A 12,821-nucleotide genomic window follows, 5' to 3' on the forward strand; every position below is an offset into this window, starting at 1 on the left:
CTCGCAATGAAATTATATTCATGATACAAACCTGGACAAGGAAAGGTCATCATCGTTTTAAAAGTGCATATTGAATGAATATTGAGTATCACAATGGTCAAAACGTCGGGCCAGGCCTTGCTTAAATGGCTGTGATTGTTGTTGGCGGTGCTTTGATTTTTGAGTGCAGAACTTCCCAACTGCAACCATTCTTTTTGCAGATTTTTCAATATCGTTCTTGCAATTGTTACCCACAATGTACCTATGAAGCATATGTCATACTTTTCTTTACATCCCTTGTGGTTGGTTATAAATCCAAAATGGATCCCCTGTGATTGTATGCAACAAGCCAATTTATTTTGCCATTGTTGTACCTTTAGTAGTATCGTTAAGTAGTTGATGACCAAAAGTAAGGCTTCAGTTTTCTTGTCTGTTGCAGGACATTATCCCATTTATTGATCAGTTCTGGGAGAGTCTTACGACCCGGCCTCGACCAAGCAAACAGACATGGCCAACTAACATTGTAAAGACTATGGTAAGAGGTTTGGTCTTCTTTACTATTTTGATTTTGTCTGTTTAAGGCTGGAAGACTTTACCCAGTACAGTATCTTTCAAATATATTTAATAACATTACAGCACTGTAGTTGGAATTTAATAGTTATTTTTAGATGGGGGAAGAAACGGTTTTCCAAATGATGCAAATTTTAGCATAGAACCAGTCTGACATCATGCTATTTTACTAAACTAGTACGTGCCCGTAAAAAAAAATAATAATAATAATAATTTATAATAATAATGAATAAATAAACCACAGAGGCCGTTTCTTCGCTCTCACGTGCCCGTTACGATTATTCGCAATTTATTTTTAATACCCAATTATTCAATTAGCGCCAACGTATTTTACCTTTTCGCAATGTCGTGGCAAGGAAAAACAAAAAGAGAAGAGAGAGAAAAAATTTACTTCCTGGTTCAGAGCATACCAGCACTCTGATGTTTCCGAAATTTATACACCGTCTAATATGAAAACGATCATAACGTGGGCCATTGTGTTTATCTATAAATGCGCATAAGAAATCAAGAAATTATTAGAATACACGAAGTCATCACTCTCTGGAAGCCCGTACATTGTAACCCATAATGGGGAACGTGGCTGTGCTTCCCTTCCCCATCGGCCACGCCCACGCAACAACGTGTCTTCCCATTGGTTTGGTAAATAAATGGCCATAACTTGGGAAGCACTTGTCCGATTAATATCAAACCTTGAAAAGGCACATCTTCAGGTCCCCAGCAATATACCTGGCAAGTTTCAATTAGATCGGACCAGAGGTTGTCAAGAAACAGCGGTCACACATACACACACACACGCACACGCACACGCACACGCACACACACACATTGCTGGAATTATAGATAGATATAGATCTTTTGCATCACTAAGATCCAGATTGTCAAAAATAACTGACATGTAATTAGTTTCTCTGTTACCATCAAGCACTGCTGATGTTAACATCAACCAGCATTACTCCACACTGGAATAAAGGTTCTGTTGATTATGTCCAAATCTAAGGCCCGCTGGAATTTTCGGAAAGCTAACTGGAAGGCTTTCAGAACAGAGGATGACGAACTCATCACCAGCTTCAACCCTATCCCGAAGAGCTATAGCAGCCTGTGTAAGATCCTGATAGATGCAGCCCAAAACAACATCCCACATGCTTTTCGCAAATGCTACACACCTTGTTGGTTGCCATAAACTGACCAACTCCTCCAACAGTTTGAAGCTACAGGTGATCCAGATGTTGCATCTGATATTTTGGAATCTCTGGACATAGCCAGATGACAAAGATGGCTGGAGACTGTTGAGGAGCTTGATTTTACTCATTCAAGGAGAAAGGCATGGAACCTACTTAGGCATCTTGGAGGCACCAAAGGCTGAAAAAATTGAAAGGGTGTGTATACTTTCGATAGGCACTGTCTGCCATGAGAGTCAGTCACTTTGTGGTTATATTTGTTTGCTAATATCAATAATTAATCTATGCTGGTGCCAATTGGTTTGATGCTGTGTTTTTTTGGTTTGGGGTTTGAGGCACTCAAACAAGGGACAAAGGTCTACCCACACATAGACTAATGAAATAACTCGTCCTCGGGTCTCTTACGTGTCCATGCACGTTCTCCCCCAGGGTGCATTTCCAAAACTGTCACAGTATTGATCTACTTTGTTTTTGATGCCTTGTATGTATCGCATATTGACAACATCTATATTGTTTTGCATGCAATCGGTGTTTAAAAGCAATAAAAGCAAGCAATAGAAAGGTGTTTGAGAATACCAAGCTCAAGTATGTTGAGTCTGTCTTTAATTCTATCCTCGCTCAGTGGCTTGGATCCAGAGATTTCTGGAGACTTGAGAACAGTGTTCTCAACTGAAGTATGTCATACATACCTGTCATTTTCAATGGTCCAGAAGTACTTGCATCTTCTGTCAATCAGGCCAATCTTTTTGCCGATCATTTTGCAGCAAACTCCACCCTTGATGATTAAGGACTGGCTCGTTTGTCCCTTCCAGACTCACTCTAACATTTTTGCTGTTATTATTTCCACCCAAGAGAGTGGCCAAGATCATTCAGGGGCTTGATGTCTCAAAAGCCACTAGTCCTGATCGGATTCCAGCAATTGCCCTGAAGAGGTGTTCTCCTGTAATGTTTTCTCTTCTTTCATAATGATCCAATCTGTGTCTGTTGAAGTCTGTATTCCCATCCTGTTGGAAACTGGCATCTGTTGTGCCAGTGTACAAAGGTTCTGGGGAGAAGTCTGATCCCACTCACTGTCACCCTATTAGCCCCTCTTCCCATTATGAGTAAGGTCTTTGAATCTTTGGTTTATCGACAACTTGAGGGTCAGCTGAAAGATCATGACTTTCCAACTGATGTATAGTACGGCTTTAGACATTTTTTTTTTGTATACATAGTCGAGGCTCATGGAAGAGCTGGTATAGTGAACGGATCAGGACGTAACAAACAAAAACGGGATGCAAAACATGCATGCATGGGGTGGAGAAGTTGGACACAGAAGGAAACTCCAAATCGAGAAAACTGGAAAATTGGATGGAGGAGGGATTTCAGTGGTGTTAACCAGGGTAGAAAATATCGTGGTTTTGGATTGCGGACGATATGGGATGGTCGTGAACAGCCATCTTGAACACCTGGAGGGAAGAATGACATTGAAGAGAATGTGGAGGTTGATTCCACAAGCATGGAAAAAGAGGAACAAGTGAGTGGATGCGAGCAATGATCCTGGATTTAGGTAGTTTCATCAGAACGGGTTGATTGTGGACTGTGTGAGTCCTGCAGAAACGTTTGGTGGGTGGGGGGTGGGGGGGACAAAGTGCACAGTGTGCATGACCAGAAAGGAGGTGGTAGAAGACAGAGAGACCACAAACCTGTCTGCGATGGTGAAGTGTTAAGCCCAAATAGACTCAGCTTCATCGCAGGGGATTCCAATAATCTTGAAGACCTTGATTTCCACAATATCAAGCTGAGCAATATGTGAGGCAGTGGTGCCAGCCCAAAGGAGGGGGGGGGGAGCAGTACTCTAACAAGTTGGAGATGAAGGTCTTGTCAGTGTATAGGAGTTCAGGTGTGCCAAGGAAGGACTTTGTATGATGAAGGATGCCCAGTCGGCAGCTGGATTTGGAGGCCAACTTTGAAATCTGGTTTGCCCAAGAAAGATCATGGCTGATGGTGCAACCCAGGAGTTTGAATGACTGAACTTCCTCAAGAGGATTGTAAAGAAAGATCAGAGGATTTTCTCTCAACGAAAGGCCCATTTGCCAGATGGTTCTTTCGTAGAGAGATGGTGAGAGTGTGAGATTTTTCAGGATTAAAAGACATTCTCGGTTTACTGGTGATATTGGAGCTCATTAATAGAGCTTAGAATTGCCTTTGTGAAGCCAGAATTGTTTCTTTTCATATCTCTTAGGCATTCGATAAAGTGTGGAACAGAAGTCTTGTTCATGAGCGGGAGTCCTATGGTATCTCTGGACAAATGCTTGTCATTATCTCTGCATTTCTTACTGATCGCCCGATCTTAGTGGTGCATATGAGGGGCAATCATCCTCCACACATCGCATCAATGTAGGTGTTCCTCAACGTTCTGATTTGGGCCAAATGTTGTTTTTGTTGTACATACATGACCTGCCTGTTCTTTCACAGTAACCATTTATGGGGATGATTCTACACTCTAACGAACTATATCGAGGCACCCTGTCTGCTACATCTCCTGCCCAAGGAATATACCACTCTTAGTGAAAATTTTCGAGAACATGTTAAACTGGGGATTGGCTTGTATCCTTCGATGTGAAGATCTTAGTTGATGTCTGTATCCTGAACAAGATCTCAATTTTTTTTTTTCCAATGGGAACAATGTGTTATTTTTCATTGCAAAAACTCCCCGAGTTATGTCTGCTTGCACTTAATATCTGCCCCAACCTCAGTTGGGAGAAGTATATTTCCGATATAGCAAAAAGTACTTCCAAACGCATTGTCCATCTATACCATATAGGTGATACCTTCCCCCGGTAACCCTTATATCTATGTATTACAAGGCTACGATGCAGCATTTATGGAATGTTGTTCTCATGTCATCTTTTCTTGTCCTCTTTCTCTCTCTATTAAGATCCAGCAGCGTGTTGTCAATCTGGTAGTGTACGACTTGGCATGATCTTTGGAACCTCTTTCCATCCTGCATTCTGTAGGCACTTTAAATCTCCTCTACAGATGTTATCATTGAAGATGCTCTGAAGATCTCTTCTCTCTTGTTCCCTCGAAACGTACATTCAGACGTTCCACAAGTTTTGCAGCTTCTTCACACCCCTACACTGTTTCTATCCATATCCATAGGGACAACATCAGAGACTCGTGTTTGTAAATTCTGCGAGAGCTGTAAATTGCTCTCGTGGATTATTTTTAGGAGAGTGATCGCTTTTATCAATATCACTCTCCTGAACTGTTTTACAAGAGTGATTGCATTTGCTCAAGTAAACTGTACGGTGCTAATGTAGCCCATGTCACTGCTTCGCCATTGTACTTCAGCATATGTAAATATGCGCATTCTCTACCTCACTGAAAATTCGTTTGCAAATCGAAAGTACCCACAATATAAACAACTGTCTTCTCATGAGTAGCGGAAGTGGAAGAGGCGGGTTTTCTGGACCAATTTTCACCAGCTTTCAGTCGTGAACATGACCAAGATACATGATCTTGACATGTTTTTCTAAACACAGGAAAACAGTCACACACATACGTTCCCATGCACACAATCAATAATGCTCGGAGATGAAAAATGACGAGCGCAATGGCGTGCGACAATGATCGTGGTCCTTAAAAGCGAGTCACTGCAACACTGCTTCATACTCCTCGAGTTTCTTTCCTCATGTTGCTCTACCATGTGGAGCTCCTTTGCCAGTTTCCTGCTTTTCCTCATCCCACATTGCTCCTCATTTCAAGAGGAATGTTCACAAATTCCTTGTTCTCTCTCTTAAACCTTCCTCTGTATCCCCCATCTAGAGGGAAGGCATATGTAAACTTTGTGAAGGGTGAGCTCCATAAAGCAACCACAGGTTTACATATTTTTGTCTTGTGTTTGTTATTTTGGTGAAACACATGAGAATGTCATTCCAATGAACAGTGAATATTTTAAAATTGTTTTTCTTGGATTAATATTGTAAACATATAACGTAATCCTGGTGTTGGCTTAGTGGTTAGGGTGGCGGGCTTTGGATCCGAGGGTTCTGAGTTCAAATCTTTATAACAGGTAGGGTTGACTCTACCTGTCAACCTTCCGAGGTCGGCAAAATGAGTACCAGTTTCCTGGTATCCTGTGTCCGAGTGGCGACCCGTCCAGGATTGTGCCCAATAGCCAAGGAGACTGCTTAGGCAGCACCAACGCTCTGCACAGAGCATGGTCCCAATGGATGGATATAACATAATGGCACAAAATATAATTTGCTTTTATTTTGGTTGGGCCCTTTACAAGTGCCCTTGCTCGAACCTCAGACACCTTTGTTAGACAAATATTAAGTCAACAATAATGTGTATATTGGCATGACAAGAAATGCATTAAATTGTACTAATAAATAGGATACATACCCGATTTTACTTGGATCGTCTTGGTCAAATAGAGATAAGTTGATGCATTGCTGGAGATCACAATGATGACCCAACTAAAATGGCATTCATTGTTTGCAGGAAATGATTCTGCATGCAAGGAAGGGAAGATCATTTCACATTCTTTGCATGCAAATATCTTGGAATGGTAGGAGGGGAATAAATTTTAAAAAACAATACAAAAAAAAATAACATGTTAAAAAATTTCACAATTTCTGGAAAACAGCAATAAAAGAAACATTAGTTAATTTGGGTGGGTAGAGGTGTTCAGAGTAGTGGTTTTGTCCCAATTATTTTAAAAGTCTACATATTTGTGAAACATTTTCATACGTGCTAAGTACAGTACATAAGTTATGTTTTTTTTTTTCTGTTTTTTTATATACAATGTCGAGGCTTGTATAAGAGCTAACACACAGAATGTAAGAATGTATAACAAGGGGAGCAGGAGACAAGAGGGGTGGGAGAGGGAAGCACAAAACAGTGGGGAACAGAGACATTAGGAGATCTGTGGAAGGGAGAGGGACGGGGCGGGGTACACAGGGAAACGAGACGGACACTACGGTGACTTTCAGGAAGGAAAGTAGGGAATTTGAAGGAGGTGGGTTTGGGGTGGACTGGTTGGGGTAAAAAAGATCATGGTTTTGGATGGGGGAAGATAAGAGATGGTGGTGAATAGCTGTTTTGAAGACCTGGAGGGAAGAGTGGGATTGAAGATAGTGTGGGAGTTTGTTCCAAAGGTGGGGAAAAAAAGAGGAATGAAAGAAGAAGGTGAACAGTGATTCTTGATTTTGGTAGTTTTACCAGGAAGTTGCTGGTGGACCTTGAGTGCCCTGCGGAAATATGGGTGGGACAGATAGCAGACAGAGCAGGGCTGGAGAGGAGACTAGAAGACAGAAAGACCACCGAACTGCCTGCGGCGAGAGACCCAAAGACAGCCTCGTTGCGGAAGATACTAATAATTCTAAATGCCTTGGTTTCCACACCGTGAAGCCGATAAAGGTGGGAGGCAGGAGCACCAGCCCAGAGGGGAGAACAGTACTCCATCAGGCTATGGATGGCAGCTTTGTACATGGTCAGGAGCTCAGGTGTGCCGAGGAAGGACTTTGCATGACAGAGAATGCCCAGTCGGCAACTGGCTTTGGAGGCCAGCTTGGAAATGTGGCTTTCCCAGAAAATATCGTGGCAGATAGTGAGACCCAAAAGCTTGAATGAAAGGACTTCTTCAAGAGGATTGTTGAGAAAGTAGATGGGGTGGGGTGCGGGGGGGGGGGTCCAGACGGTCTTTCGGAGAGACATCGTGAGAGTGTGAGATTTGGCAGGATTGAAAGACATGTTCCATGTATTTAACTAGCTTGTGTTTTTATCCATATCTGCAGAGAGTGAAGAGGTTTCTGCTTGCCAATCTGAAGGATGACAGGTGGTACGGCAAAGGGTGGCGTCATCACCAAAGAGATAAAGAGGATTTTCCAGAGTCAGAGAGATCGTTGATGAAAACGAGAAAAAGAACAGGGCCCAGAACGCTGCCTTCAGGAACTCCAGTGTGGACAGGAAGAAGGGATGAGCATTCCATTAAGGGCCACGTGTTGGCTGCGACAGGAGAGGAAGTCTGCTCGCCATGGGTGGAGATGGCCTTGGATACCATAGGAAGAGTGCACGGTGAGCAAGGCAGGGTATCAAAAGCCATATCGAAAGCACGCGATATGTCAAGGGAGATGACTGATCTCATGTCTGGCATTGAGGATCTCCATCCATTGTTGGGAGAGCAGAAGCAGCAAGTCCAGAGTCAAGTGACGTTGTCTGAAACCAAATTGATGATCGGATATCACGCCATTGGTAAAGAGGAAGGATTTAATGTCTGCGAAAGGTTTGTCTGCGAAATCTTCAGCTTATCAGAAGAAAAGGACACAGAGTCCATGAACAGCTGGGTGTGATTTAGTAAGGTGGGTACAGAAAATTATGGGTTTGGGACACTGAGGGATGATGATTGTTTGATGATTGTTTATATTTATGAAAAAATGTTTTGCACATCACTGATGGGTATCCTGGTCATCTGCTCCGTTCGATGTTGATGAATTTTGATGTTTATGAATCTATGCAGTGCAAAGAAAGAGATGTGTTCCTGGTGAAGGAAGAACCAGATCTGGGATGCCGACAGCAGGAGGGAGACTTTCCTAGATTTGGTTTGTTGGATCAGGTATTTTTCACCAACTTTGTTTCCATGAAGTCCTGGCTTCAGCTCATTGGCTATATTAACCTAGAATCACCTCCAAGCTTCAATGCATGTGAATGGTGAGCCAGCTGTAGTTAGATGATCTCTTTATTAATCTGACATGTACTGTTCTTTGGCAGTAGGTGGTCTGTGAGAGTCAATTTTCTGTATCAGGAAAACTTGTGTTAAAGAAAAAGCCGTCAGTATTATGAAACACATATCTTAAACATGATCTAACAATGAGAATGTGTCCAGCCTCTACCCATAACCTGTTGTATTTTCATTAATATTCAGGACTTGGCTGCCATTGGTCCATTATATGAGTCAGCAAGGCAGGTGGGGACTGCTGTACCACTTGCGGGATTTAATGGTGAGAAAATGTTTGCAGCTTCCAGGCTTTTCTCTGCTTATTTATTTATTTATTTATTTTTAATTTTGTAATCTCATTCTCTTGGAGGAGCAAAGCTTGTGTAAATATATATATTTATATATATATATATTTATATATATATATATATATATATATATATATATTTATATATATATATATATTGTTGCGGATTCGCGCCCGCCGGCGTGCGAACGGCCACGTAACTCGAATCGCGGCACGTCGCCCACCGGACGGACAATCCAGTCGTGACCCTCTCGGACTAACGCCGGGAACCAGTCACGGGTGGACCTTTCGGCCTCACCACGATCGTGCCAATCGGCCCCCCGCGTGGGATAGGGTTGCTCGCCAAATTCGACCTACCTAAGTACCCACACGGAGGGTAGACCGGGCGATCGCACCTCGCCGCAGGTCGACTTCGGACACGGGCCACTTGAAGCGACCCGTTCCGTACTATCGGGATAACCGAGCGGTGTTATCTTCGGCCCCGACGGTTCGATTAATTATCGGGCGTATTCAGCCCACTACCAACCCTTTACGTGAAGTAAGATGGAAATTCAATGAAAGAAAAGACGAAGCGAAACGGGAAAACAGTTCAACATAATTCACATTTATTTTGCGATGGCACACGGAAAGCACACATATACAATTACACCAAAAGCAAATGTAAAAGGAGAAGAAACACACAATATTACACAAAAAGCAAATATAAAAGAAGAAGACAATGCAGAGCTATCCGACTACCGAGCACACGGCAACACTTATACAATTTTACTTCACAGACGGCGCCGACAACACATATACCCAAAGCAAAAGAAAAAGAACCACCCTCCAGGATGAGGGGGGTAGGCGGGCCTGGGGCCGAGACCGCGTCGGGCCTACCCGTCTGATGATGAGACGCAGAGCGGCGGTGGCGCCTCAACTCCGCGGGCCTCGCGGACAGTGTCTGGTAGGGGGTGGGAAAGGGGCCCCCTTGTCGCACTATCTCAGCGCGGGGGGAAACAGGAGGGGGTTGTTGATGCTCGGGGGAAAGGAGGATATCTCCCTGTCTCGGGTCCCGCGACGAGCGCCGCCGGCCTCTCCCTCCGCAGCTCCCCGAATCCGACACGAGCACCCCCTCGACCGTCTTCCGCCGCCGCCACCTCTCCACAGCTCCGTCCTCTTCACTCTGACTACTACCACTTCTTCCCAGCTCCACCGACAACTCCCAACCGCGAACTCCCAACTGCGAACTCCCAACCGCGAACTGCTTTGACTGACGAACGTAGCCGTTTATATCCCCCGTGGCTTCGCCCCTTCACCTTTGACCCTTTACCTCCGACCCTTCACCTCTAACTCGCTCCCCATTGGACCGAGGAAAAGTGGGCGTGAATGCTTTTTGATCCATGAATTTGCATATAGCGACCGCACTCCAACGCCCTGGAGGCGGGGCCAAATCGCCCCACGCTCACCGATAGGACGGAACAGAAGTGGGCGTGAGTCGTTTTTGATCCGTTTTCTTCGGAAAGTCTGTGATGTTTCTGAACACGCTGCTCGGTGCGCGCCCTGCACGAGTCCAGTATCGGTGCCCACAAGTGGCGCAAGAATGGTGGTGATGCGATGGTGGCGAGTTGTGACGGTAAAGGTCGTGGCTGTTGTTGTGAAGCGGCGTTGCGGTTGGTGGTTGTTGTTGTGAAGCGGCGTTGTGGTTGGTGGTTGTTGTGTGATGGCTGTTGAGACGTGGTTGGTGGTGGTAGTAATGGCGGCTGGTCCAAAATAAAGATAGTAAAAGAAAAACGGCTATCTAAAAGGGTCGCAGCCCGCATGAATGACATTTATTCCCTCTAAACAACGGGTTTGGGCCGAACTACACATATACTTACAGAGATCTCACCTAAGGGACCTGAATGGTGGTTTGTGAATTTCGTCAACCACAACACTACCCCCTCCCCTTTTTACAGACTCGTCCCGAGTCGTCAAATTTTCGTGTGCCATCATGTGTAGTTTTCCCCTAGTACATTTTACCTACGGATCCCTGAGTGCGACATTCATGGTATTCGTGTCCCCAAAATAAATAACCTGAGGGCTGAGTAACTACCTAAACAAACTCACTCACACGGACGACTTAAATAAAATTGCCGGCGCTAAGACAGACATGCCGGGGGCGCACTCATATTTACAGTACATCTTACCTTAACTTACAAATTTTACACTAAACCATGGCCCAGGATCAATGGACTCTGCAAAAAGAAAGCAGTTAGCAGGGAGCCAGGCGGCTCGCATGCAGTCTCTGGCTCAAACAATGCAGGTGACAGGGAACGTGTCCGGCTGCTCACACGCAGTCCAAGGCCTTCCCTTTTGAACTGAACGCAGTGAACCACAACGGTGCATGGGCTGCATAAACGCAGTCTCCGTGCCAGCTCAAGTGGCACACGCAATGAGCACAACGGATGGATGGATGGACACAAACACGGTGCACGGGCCGCCACTGCAGGCCCGTGTTGTAGCTGCCAACAGGGCAGTTCTTGCAGCTTGCAAACTGTTGCTTTGATCCTGGCGCACATGGCAATGAACAGGGGGGGGGGGGCAAAGCAAAATTGAACGGGGCTGGTGAACAGGGGCAGTGGGCATGGCATGGCAAAGGTGATCAGGCAAACACAGCCCGCAGAAGAAGGCCGCTACAGGCAAACACAGCCGGCAGATGAACTGGCCGGCACAGGCCTTGAAGAAAAACAGCCAGCCGGCAGATGAAGTGGGCCGGCACAGGCCTTGCAGCAACACAGCCAGCAGATGAAGTGGCTGGCACAGGCCTTGAAGCAAAACACGGCCAGCCGATGGCACAGGCCTTGCAGAAAACAGCTGCAGACGATCCGGCCGGTACAGGCCTTGCAGCACAGCAGCTGCAGCCGATCCAGCCGGCACAGGCCTTGCAGCAAAACAACAGCTGCCGATGAAGTGGGCCGGCCTTTGCCTTGCAGCAACGCAGCCAGCAGATGAGGCTGGCCAGCTTTTGCCGTTCAGTGGAGGTTGGTGGAGGGAGTGCGGTGGTGCTGGCCACTCGGAAGGCGGGCTCGGACCTACCCGACGGTCTCCCTCCCAACCTATCGCCTTTGCCTGTCACTGTCTATACCCACTCCCTTAATTTGTCAAACCCCAATTTAGCCCCAACTTATTTTTTTGTTTGTTTTTATGTTTACTTCCCCACTATAAATCGTCCCCTCACCCCCTTTTTCGTCTTTGTTCGGCTAACCTATACTGTCACCTAGCCTACTCCCAACCCCTACGTTCCCTTCCTGGAGGGGAACAAGGGAGAGCTAGCGTCCTGTGTCGAGGCCCAATTCAAGCCTCAGGATGGCCTCCCCAGAGTTCAGCGATCTATAACCAAAGTGGGTCCAGCGGCCCACAACGAGAGCGAGGGGATGGATGGTGCGGAGGGGTACACTTCCTAATCTACCCTATCCATTTAACTGTTAAACTACCCCGGGGCTTTCAACAAGCGCCTCTCGCTTAAACTATTGGTTCTAAAAACCTGGATTCCCGTCGCCTGTGTTGGTGTCCTCACAATTTCGGGCCTCGCCCCCCAATTTTCTCTCCGTGCCCTCACACTGTCTCATGGCTGGGACGCGTGGCTCCCTTTGGCAGGCACGACCCTCTGCCGAATCTCCCGCTATGGCACTCCCGGGCACTACACTGCCTCCGAGCCTACCAGCTCCCTAACACCGGGGAGTGCCCCCCCATGGCACCTCCCCTGAAACGCACACGTGGCAGGCTGGTTTCCCAGGCCCCTTTCCGAGGGTCACCCGTGCCCACAACACTGCCCACGCGGCTAATGGCGCCCCGGGCCCCCGCACCAAGCAGGCGCACCCGTGCCCGCCACCTCTCCACAGCTCCGTTCTCTTCACTCTGACTACTACCACTTCTTCCCAGCTCCACCAACAACTCCCAACCGCGAACTCCCAACTGCGAACTCCCAACCACGAACTGCTTTGACTGACGAACGCAGCCGTTTATATCCCCCGTGGCTTCGCCCCTTCACCTTTGACCCTTTACCTCCGACCCTTCACCTCTAACTGGCTCCCCATTGGACCGAGGAAAAGTGGGCGTGAAT

At 46.2% G+C, this 12,821-nt stretch overlaps 1 protein-coding gene across 1 annotated transcript in view; it reads left to right on the forward strand.

Annotated features, from left to right (window-relative positions):
- The window catches only part of ASH2L (ASH2 like, histone lysine methyltransferase complex subunit), a 66,290-nt gene that overhangs the window by 21,783 nt on the left and 31,686 nt on the right, over positions 1 to 12,821 (forward strand). Inside the window, exons 7-9 of the mRNA XM_085891948.1 lie at positions 419 to 514; positions 8,236 to 8,331; positions 8,641 to 8,716. Of these exons, the coding sequence (XP_085748074.1) occupies positions 419 to 514; positions 8,236 to 8,331; positions 8,641 to 8,716 (268 nt within the window). The remainder of the gene's footprint in view (positions 1 to 418; positions 515 to 8,235; positions 8,332 to 8,640; positions 8,717 to 12,821) is intronic.

This window comes from Eptatretus burgeri, chromosome 1, assembly GCF_056783735.1.
Source record: "Eptatretus burgeri isolate ZD-2024b chromosome 1, Ebu_testis_v1, whole genome shotgun sequence".
Lineage (NCBI taxonomy): Eukaryota > Metazoa > Chordata > Myxini > Myxiniformes > Myxinidae > Eptatretus > Eptatretus burgeri.